At 42.9% G+C, this 10,727-nt stretch overlaps 1 protein-coding gene across 1 annotated transcript in view; it reads left to right on the top strand.

Moving 5' to 3' along the window:
• The window catches only part of Rprd2 (regulation of nuclear pre-mRNA domain containing 2), a 123,511-nt gene that overhangs the window by 102,544 nt on the left and 10,240 nt on the right, over positions 1 to 10,727 (top strand). Inside the window, exons 9-10 of the mRNA XM_023716393.1 lie at positions 2,378 to 2,660; positions 8,651 to 8,911. Coding sequence (XP_023572161.1) covers positions 2,378 to 2,660; positions 8,651 to 8,911 — 544 coding nt within the window. The remainder of the gene's footprint in view (positions 1 to 2,377; positions 2,661 to 8,650; positions 8,912 to 10,727) is intronic.

Below are 10,727 nucleotides of genomic sequence, written 5' to 3'. Positions count from 1 at the left end.
AAAATAAAAAAAAAACTAAATTGTGTCCTTTTTCTATTTAGAAGCAGTCAGTGCTTCAGTTTTAGTCCCTACAAATCCCTGCTGTCAGTTAAAACAGTGATCACTGGGATGTGGATGCCTGGCTGCAGTCTTGTTAGTTTATTTGAACAGACCCCTAGTATTGGGGCAGTATGGCTAATCATTGTGACATGGGCAGGGTGAAATCTCAGCTCAGATCTGTTACAAGTTGCTGTTGCTTTTGGTCCTTAGAGATCTTACCAGAGGAACTCTGTCCACCACGCTACTTAATTCATTCATCCTATCTGCTCTCCACAGTCCTTTTATTTGGACATTTATCTCCACTTGAATTATGGACACAGTCAAGTCAGTTTCAAATTTCTCTTCTAAGGACTGACCAAATAGCTCAGCAGATTAAAGTGCCTGCAAGCAGGCACAGGGACCAGGAGTTCGATCCTCGGGTATCCAGTGTGGCCCTGCCCCCAGGGTGTGCTGAGACAGCAGTTGAGACTGGGTATGGTGGCATGCCTGTAATCCAGCTCTTGGGAGGCTGTGAACAGGCATATCTCTATGAGTCTGATCTAGTAGTGAGACCCTGAACACCCTGTAGACCCTTCCCTAAAATACAAAAAACAAAAATCTCTTCTATGTAATCTAAGCACTCAGGAGACTGAGGCAGGAGGATCACCAAGAATTTAGGGCCAGTCTGGACAGCATAGCAAGATCTTTTCTCAAAAAAAAAGTCACCACTCTAGACTAACGACATTGAATGAACAATGTTGTATATAAAAGATTGAAGAGATCCTGGCTGACTTCTCTTCCCCCAGAGAGGACTCACCCTCTCTTTTACTGGGCAGATAGTTATAGAGATTGATCTGAATCTGAACTGCAGTTTAGATAAGCTTTATCTTATCCAGTTTCTTTTTTTGTATATACACCAGGCATCTAACTCAGAACCTTGTGCTTGCCAAGCACGTACTTAATCTACTGAGCTATCTCCCCGGTTACAAGGATGTGGATTTTCTCACTTAGATCCTGAAGTTATTTGTAGGTCCTCTTCTCCATGGCATGGTGCAGACATTGCTTTGTAGGCACTAGACTAACTGCCTTCTTTTTGCAGTACTAAGGATTGAACCCAGGGCCTTGATGTATATTAGACAAACACTCTACCACTGAATGTACACTGACCTTTTAAATTTTTATTTATACATGCAGTTGAACCCCTTGCCTTCACGCTAAGCTATAATCCAAACCCTTTTAATTTTTTCCTTTTTTTATCCCCCCCTAAGTGTTTTGAGACAGGTTTTTGCCTTGTAGTTCAGGGAGGCCTTGAACTTACTGTGTAGCCTAGGCTGGGCTCAGATTTTTATGTAATCCTCTTTCATCAACGTCCCCAGTGCTGGGATTACAGCCTTAAATCTTATTATTTTGAGACAGGCTCTTGGGCCAGGGATACATACAGCTCAGTGGCGCAGCATCTGCTTGGCAAGTGCAGGGTCCTAAGTTCAATTCCCATTACCAAAAAAGAAAGAAAAATGAGAAAGCGACATAGGATCTCACTAGGTTGCCCAGGCTAGATTTGATTTTTTTTCCCTCAGCTTCATAGAGAGCTAGGATTCCAAGAGGGTACTACCATTCCCTGGGTAGATTTTTTTTTATTATTATTTTTTCAAATTTGATTTTTGGGTCTGTTTTCTTACTCATTGCCATATATTTAATTCTAGATACATTAAGGTTCTCAGTAAATAATGCTTGGAGCCAGATTTAATAGCACAGTTGCAAACACAGCATTCTGGAAGGTGGAGGCAGGAGGAACATATGTTTGAGCCTAGGCTGGGCAGCTTTGCGAGCTGTCCTGTCTCAAAAATTAAATTAAATAAAATAAATAAAATTTTTAAAAGCCTAGAACTCTTACATGACGACCAGGGCTTCCATCCCTAGTACCACAAAAATCAGTATTGCTTGGTTGAAAGTATAGGTGGAAGTGGAGGAGGATGAATCACAGAGAACCTTCAGATTTAACTCTAGCAGCTTTTAGATGGCAGTATTCACTTAGGCACACACAAAGTAGAGACGAGAAATGTTTAGGCACTATCTATATGGTGGTGTGTATCTGTAATCACAGCACTCTAGCAGGCTGATACAGGAGGATCATGAGTTCAAATCCACCCTTTGCAGTTTGTCAATTTACTGACACTACTTCAAAATAAAAAGGATTTTGGTGTTGTAGCATAATACAGAGGCCCTGGGTTCAGTCTCTTTCCACAGAAAAACCTGTTCCATGTGTTACACATGGTAGTATTTTTTGCTAGGTGCAAGTGATCATGTAAATGAGGAAATCTGTTTATAAAGTCAAAATGAATAAACTCTTCTCTTTTAGGCATATAAAACCTTTGCTAACCGCGTAAATAATTTAAAGAAGAAATTGGATCAGTTAAAGTCAACCCTTCCTGATCCTGAAGAATCCCCAGTCCCTTCCCCAAGCATGGATGCTCCCTCCCCAACTGGTTCTGAGTCTCCATTTCAAGGAATGGGAGGTGAGGAGTCCCAGTCACCAACTGTCGGGAGCGAGAAATCTGCCACACCCGAACCTGTGACGGACAATCGTGATGTGGAAGACATGGAGCTCTCAGATGTGGAAGATGATGGATCCAGAATCATTGGTATGTCCTTACGTGATCTGTGGGTAGTTTATTCCTTGTCAGTTTGGTTTTCACATCCATTAATCACTCATGGGCAGACACTAGAAAGGTATTTCAGTCCTTGCACTTAGAACATCAGAGTAGCATATTGTCCCCAGAACAGTGAGCTCAGGATTTGGTAAGCCTCAAAGGTTAAGAATTATTGCTCGTAGCCAGGTGCAGTGATGCACATATGTAATTCCTGCATTTGGGAGGCTGTAATGTCAGCCTATACATAGTAAGCTCAAGGTCACCCTGAACTACACAATGAGACCCTGCCTCAAAACAAACAGAATCATTTAGCCGCGTGGCTGCTAAGATTTTGCATAGTTATAATACCAGCAGTCAGCTGAGGTGGGTGGATCATGAATTCAAGGCCAGCCTGTGCTATACAGTAAATTCACAGCTAACCTAGACTACACAGACAGACCCTATCAAAAGAATGAAAGAGAGGGAGGAAGGGAGGAGAAAAGAATCATCAAGGTTAGGGATATGGCTCAGTACACTTGCCACATCCCAGTACACCAATCCCTAGTTTCAGTCCCTAGGACTACAGAGAAGAGAGAACCAGAGAGAGGGGGAAGAAAAGGAAGGGAAGGGAAGGGAAAAGAAAGCAAAGGAAGAATTATTGCTCATTATCAGCACTGTTATCATATGCAGTGGTACATTCCTGTTATTGCAGTTACTCAGAGGCTGAGACAGGAGAATTTTGAATTCAAAGCCAATGTCAACTTAATGAAACCCCTTTCTCCAAAAGTTAACTGAGCATTTAGGCACACAACCGTTATCCTAGCATTCTGAGAGCCTACGGCAAAAGGATCTGTGAAGTGCAAGCTCAGCCTGTGCAATTTAATATCTTATGGAGACCCTGTCTCCGATTAAGCCTAGATATGTAACCCAAGGGGAAGCCCTGAGATTCAATCCCCAGTACCAAAAAACAAGTAAGTTCTTTAGAGCAGCCTCTGCCTGTATGTAACTGTGAAATGTAGTTTGTTCAGCTTCAGATATGTTCCAGAAAATTAATTACCCTTCCCCAAAAAACTACCTTGTTAATTGTTTTTTTATTTTTTTAATTTACTAAAATGAAAATATTTAGGATGTACTCAGGTAAAATACTGTCTCAGTTACTTTTGACTCGTAGTTGGGACAAAATACCCAACACCCAAAATTAAGGAAGGAAAGGTTTATTTATAAGCTCACAGTTTGTTTCAGGTTTTAGTCTATACTTGAATGGCTTCCAGGCAGAGTGGCACATGGCAGAGATCATGGCAGTAGAAATCAGCAAAGAGGCAAAGGGACAAGCAACAGCTGAAGCTTCTAGCAAGCTTTTCTCCCATCCTTATGTTACAAACAAGCTACCTGGGGCTGAGAGTGTAGAACTTACACCCTCCTCTTGCACAGGATGAGGATGTTTACAAACTAAGAATCCTGACACTTTGCTGAATCACTGAATTAAACTGCTAAACTTCTCAAGATGACACAATGTATCAATGAGTACAATCCATCCCTTGTCAACTTGACAACCAGATATTTCCTTAAACCAGTTTCTAGGTATATAGACAAGCTTATTAACATTTTATAACTTCAACATTGTATTACGTTAGAACCATGACATTTTGCCCCTGCCCCCCCACTCATGCACATCCCTTTATGCAAAATGCATTTTAGTCGATCTCTAAAAGTTGCCCAAGTCCTAACAGTTTCAGCATTGCTGAAAAGTCCAAGCCCCAAGTCTCCTCCAAGATCTAAGGCACTCTTAGCTCTGAGCCCCTGTACAAATGAAAAATTAAACACTTCCAACATCCAAAGGCACAAGATAAACATCATCATTCTAAAAGGTATACATGGCAGATACAAAGAATTAGAAACAAAATAAGTCCAAAATCCAGCAAGGCAAACATTAAGTCCTGTAATTCCATGTAGAATATCTGAAGCAATCTGTAATGAGTTGTGAGCTCCAAAAGTCTTACATGGCTCCACCCCTACTACACTTCTGCTAGTAGCTCCCATGGCTTTTCTCTGGTGCTAGCTTTGCTCCCTCCTGTAGCTTTTTTCAGACAATCCGTGCTTCTGGCTTTCCCACACTTCTGGGGTTTCCACTGAACAGGCTTCTTGCTCACAGCTTTACACATTGCCCTCTCAGGGACACATTGGCTGGCCTCCCGGGCCTTCTAAAATCTAGGTGGAAGCCTTCTTAACCTCAGAACTCCTGCATTCTGAATGTGCCTAAAACCAGTGCCATGTGGATGATACCAAGGTCTGCTGCCAGCTGAAGCAGTAGCCAGGCTTTCTTCTCTCTTATCTGTAGGGGTCGAGAGCCTGGGTTACTGAGTACTCAACCTGATTCCGAGGAACAAATTCTTTATGCTACTGCCATTCTGGAACCTGGTGTGGCCACCCTCTCTATTCTGCAACATGGGGCTATGCAGCTTTCTCTTCAGAGCAAAGTCCCTTAGCCTTGAGGTTCTCAGGCTAACAGCAGAACCTGCCACCTCCTGTGATACCCTCAGGACATCTTTTCTATTCTGTTCCTCCTGAGCAAGTGAGATCTCAGCTCTATCTTTGCAGTCCACAGCCTTCCTGGTGCTTCCTTTCTGGCCAAACTCACATTTTAAATCACCGTGCGGGACTCCGTTGCTTTTGACTCTTCAACATATATCTGACTAAGAGCCCCCAACAATAGTCATGCCACTGCCTCAGCATTCAACTGCTATAAGATTTCTTTTGCAAGATTAACTAGTCCACTCTGCTTAATCTCAGTCTCTGGACAGCAGCAAAGTGCAGACAAACTTCCAGCCAAGCCATAACACAAATCACCCGCAGTCCAACAACCTGGTACCAGAGCCAGCGAAATAGCTCAGTGGATTACAGCACCTGCAAGCAGACGCAGGGGCCAGGGGTTTGATCCCGGGGCCTGCCATGCTGGCCCTGCCCCCAGGGCGCTCTGAGACTGGGCATGATGAAGCGCACCAGTAATCCCAGCACTTGGGAGGCTGTAAACAATAGAATCACTACAAGTCCGATCTAGTAGTGAGACCCTGAACACCCTGTAGACCCTTCCCTAAAATGTAGGAAAAAATAATAATTCCAACAACCTGGTACCAAATTCTGTCTCAGTTGCTTTTCATTTGTTGCTAGGACAAAATACCGCACACTCAAAATTAAGGAAGGAAAGATTATTTAGCTCACATTTTGTAGAGGTTTCAGTCTATACTCGGATGGCTTCCAGGCAGAGTGGCACATGGCGGAGACCAGCAGTTCCTGGCAGTGCAGAGCAAGCGGAAGGGCAGCAGCTGCTGCTTTCAGCCAGCCTTTCTCCCTTCCTCCTTGCACAGGAGGAGGGTATTTACAAACTAAGAATCCTGGCACCTTGCAGAGTCACTGAATTAAACTGCTAAATTTCTCAAGTTGACACAATATTAACCAGTACAAATACATTATTAAAATTTATGTATTTTTCTTTTTTAAGTAGAAAAAAGTTTAGGGCTGGTCAGATAGCTCAGCAGATTAAAGCACCTGCTTAGGCAGACACAGGGACTGCAGTTTGATTGCAGGCTTGCCTGCTGGCCCTGCCTCTAGGGCACACTGAGACTGTGATTGAGACAGGGCATGGTAGCATACATCTATAATCCCAGTGCTGGGGAGGCTGAAAACAGGAGGATCACTAAGAATCTTATCTGTAGTGAGACCCTGTACTAAATACATTAAAGAAAGAAAGAAAAAGTTAAATTTACATATGTGGAATGAATGAGTTTTTATTAGCACTGGGGCGGGGTGAGCACTTACACTGGAATTCCTTATTCTGTGAGACTCCTTTTTTTAGTGACAGGGTCTCACTGTGTAGTGGGCTGGCCTTTGACTCATTATGTAGCCCAAATGAAATTGAACTCACTGCAGTCATCCTTGACCCAGCCTCATGAGCACTGGGATTGTAAGTAGGCAATATCATACTTGGCTTTTTTGGTACTCTTAACTGCTAGCTGGGCAGCCCTGTAATTCCACATCTCTGGACAACTGAGACAAGAAGGATTGCAGGTTCAAGCCAAGGCTAAGGAGTTTAATGAGATTTAAAAGGGAACTGGGCATGGTGGGACATGCCTGTAAAGTCTGCTACTTTAGAAAACTGAAGCAAGAGGATTGCAAACTTGAGCTCAGCCTGGGCAATGTCATGACTTAGACCCTGTCTCAAAATACTGAAAAGGTAGGGGAGGTGCTAGGGTATAGCTTTGTATGAAGGACAAAAAAAATTCAATTCCCCGAATAAAAATTTTTTGGGGGCCGGCCAGATAGTTCAGTGGACCAAAGCTCCTGCTTCGGCAGAGCGCAGCAGTGGGGGTTTGATCCCTGGTATGCCGTGCGGGCCCCGCCTCCGGGGCATGCTGAGGCAGTGAGACTGGGCATGGTGGTACACACCTGTGATCCTAGTGCTTGGAAGACTGAAAACAGGAAGATCATTACATAGAAGTCCAATCTATGTAGCAAGACCCTTTAGACCCTGTCCTAAATTCATTAAAAAAAAATTTTTTTTTGAAGGCCTGTAGATATGTAGCTCAGCAGGACCACTACACTAGTGAATTATTTCTCTGAAATTGCCAGCTTTCATTTTGATCATTATTGGGTATTTGGCTTCTCTTGAATTTATGCATTTACCATGCAGCCTTTAAAGCATTAAAGTTAGCAGAGGTGAAAACAGTAGCTGTTTGGGTCAGTTAGGGCCTAATTGGGCCTCGGTAGAGCAATTTCAGGGAAACAAGAAAACACAAATTATGTACAGAGGTTTTTTGTTTGTTTAATCTTTTTGAGATAGGTTTTCCCTATGCAGTTCAGGCCTTGAGCTCACGTTGTAGCCCAGGCTGGTTTCAAAGTCGCAATGATCCTATCTCAGCCTCCTGAGTGCTGGGATTGCAGGAGTGCACTACCATGCCTTGCCCAGAGATTTTGTTAGTAAGTTTTCAGGTCAGTGGAAAAGACAGAACAATTTATGACAAATGTCATCCCCAAAAGACAACACAAATATGTACAAGTTTCTGAGCATGTACACTTTAAAATTTTATCTCAGAGGTGTTACTGCTGCAGCATTGTTTTTGGGGTTTTTTGGGGGGGTTTTTTTGGGTTTTTTTTGGAACCAGGGATTGAACTCAGGCCCTTGCGCTTGCCAGGGAAGTGCTTACTCCACTGAGCCATCTCCCCAGCCCCTGTTTTATTTTTTTGTCTTGTCATTTTCCTACCATTTCCCCAGCATCTTTGTCTTCTTCCCTCTTATTACAGAAATGTACCTATCTAAAACATGAATGCTAAGAAGATGCCAATGAAGCATTAAAAAATAAAATTCAGGATGACTAGAAAATTCTTTTTAAGTAGATATTGAAGGTGGGATGATGGTAAATTATGAAGACTATGACTTCAAAAACAAAACAAAGGGGCTGGGGAGATGGCTCAATAGAATAAGCGTTTGCCTGGCAAGCGCAAGGGCCTGAGTTCAATCCCCGGTTCTGCCCCCCCCCAAAAAAAAAAAAAACCATAAAACTTTAGCTAGGCAGGAGGAGGTAGAGAGAACACTTGCAATCCCTATGCTGTGGGAGGCTAAGGCAGGAGAATTACAAGTTTGAGCCCAGCCTGGGTAACTTAATAATTTAGCAAGACCGTGTCTCCAAATAAAAAGACTGGGAATGTAGCTGCATGTGAAGGCCCATAGTTTAATCCCCACTGCCACTAAACAGACAAGCAAATAGGACATAAAATGAGTGGTGGTTGGGGCCAGAGAGATGGCTCAATAGAATAAGCACTTGCCTGGCAAGTGCAAGGGCCTGAGTTCAATCCCCAGTTCTGCCAAAAAGAAAAGTGATGGTTTCTTTTGAATATAGTGCTTCTTGCCCGCAAGTCAAGAAATACTGAGACACGCTGTTTTGTATTAGAAGCAAAGTCTGGAAGGCAGGAGGGTGTAATATCATCTCTTTCCTTTGTTGAAACAGTAGAGGACAGGAAGGATAAGCCTGTGGAGAAGACAGTTGTCTCCACTTCTGTACCTACAAAGCCAACGGAAAGTATCTCAAAAGCTTCCTCGTGTGCTCCAGTGCCTGCGACCATGACAGCAACCCCAGCTCTTCCAAAGCCTGTGAATACGTGTCTTCTGTCCCCTTCCCCAGCTTTGGCTTTGCCAAACCTGGCTAATGTGGATCTAGCAAAGATCAGTTCCATCCTTAGCAGTCTGACTTCAGTCATGAAAAATACTGGTGAGTAATTTCAATGAAGAGGATAAAAAGCTGATTTTTGTTGTTTTTAAATTGAGCCATCAGTCTTGTTTCATATTCAGTTTTTAAAAATCTTATTAAGGGATGTAAAGCCCAGCAAGATAGCTCAGTGGCCTAAAGAGCCTGCTTAGGCAAGCGTGCAGGGACGGTGGTTCAATCTCTAGCACCACATGCTGTGCCAGCCCTGCCCCCAGAGCAGGCTGAACTGGCCACCAAAAAAAAAAAAAAAAAAGGAAAGAAAAAGAAATGTAAGAGGCTGACCTCTGGTGTGACTTGCTGGCCCTGCGCCTGGGGCACACTGAGCCCGCAAACGAGTCTGGGCATGGTTGTGCACTACTGTAATCTCAGTGCTGGGGAGGCTGAAAACAGGAAGATCACTACAAGTCTGAGATGCATAGTGAGAACCTGTACCAAATATGTTTTGTTTTTTGTTTTTTTTTAAAAAAGGAACTGGATGTGGTAGCGCACACTAAGATTCAGTGCTTGGGAAGCTGAGGCAGGAAGACTACCAGAAGTTCAAGGCCAGCCTAAACTACACAACAAGTCCTTGTCTGAAAAAAAACAAGAAAGAGAAAGCCTGGGGATATAGTATAGTAAAGATCTTGTGTTCAGTACAGGCAGACACATATGATAGAACAAAAACCCATATATGATCATTACAGAAAAACTTAAAAATCAGCAAGAAAATAGATATCTAGAATCCTGCTGTCCTAAAGGATACCACTTGTATTTACCCTTACCAAGCATATGTGTATAGGAAAGTTTGGAGGATTATTCGTAATTATTTTAGTAAATGAAATAACCAGCTATATAAAATGAATAATATTTTGAACATTTTTATATTATTAAACATTTACATCATCTTCAGTAGCTGTACATTTGATAATTCACCTAATTCTCTTGAGACATTTATTATGCTTTCAGCTTTCCACTGTTATAAAGAATATGTAATGCACAACCCAGTACTAAAATATTTTGAACGACCCTTGCTATAAGAGTTGATAAGTATGTAGGAATTTTGTTTTTGTTTTTGTTTTGGGGTTTTGTTGTTCGGTTTAGTTTGGTTTTTGTTTGTTTTGGTGGTGGGGTGATGGTAGCAGCATTAAGAATGTAACCCTGTGGCCTCATATGTGCTCTCACGTTGTGTTTTGTTGTGTTTGTTTTCTTGCCCTGGAATTGAATTCAGGACCTCTTGCCTGCCAGGCAGGCACTGCACCACTGAGCTATATTCCTAGCAGGCCTCATACATGCTAAATATGTGCTCTACTACTGAGCCAAACCCCCAGCCCAAATTTTTTAATTTTTTTTCTTTATTGGTACCAGTAATCGAACTCAGAGGAGCCAGAGAGATGCCTCAGTAAGAGATGCCTCAGTAGAATAAGCGCTTCCCTGGCAAGAACAAGGGCCTGAGTTCAATCCCTGTTTCTGAAAAAAAAAAAAAAGAATCGAACTCAGAGGGCTGGCAAGATAGCTCAGCAGACTAAGCACCTGCTTTGTCAAGTGCAGAGATCAAGGTTCAATCCTGATCCCACCTGCTGCGCTGGCCCTACCCTTGGGGCGCACTGAGCTGGTAAACGAGTCTGGGCATGGTGGCACATACCTGTAATTCCAGCACTGGGAAGGCTGAAAACAGGAAGATCACTATGACCGAGCTGTGTAGTGAGACCCTATACCAAATACATAATGAGGGGGGAGAAAAAAAGAATCTTAGGGGCCAGGGAGATGGCTCAGTGGAATAAGCACTTCCCTGGCAAGCGCAAGGGCCTGAGTTCAATCCCCGGTTCCGCAAAAAAAAAAA

Source organism: Octodon degus, unplaced genomic scaffold (assembly GCF_000260255.1).
Source record: "Octodon degus isolate 3935 unplaced genomic scaffold, OctDeg1.0 scaffold00048, whole genome shotgun sequence".
NCBI classification, from domain to species: Eukaryota; Metazoa; Chordata; class Mammalia; order Rodentia; family Octodontidae; genus Octodon; species Octodon degus.
Note: the sequence above shows the minus strand (reverse complement) of the source record. Positions and strands in the feature narration are given on the sequence as shown.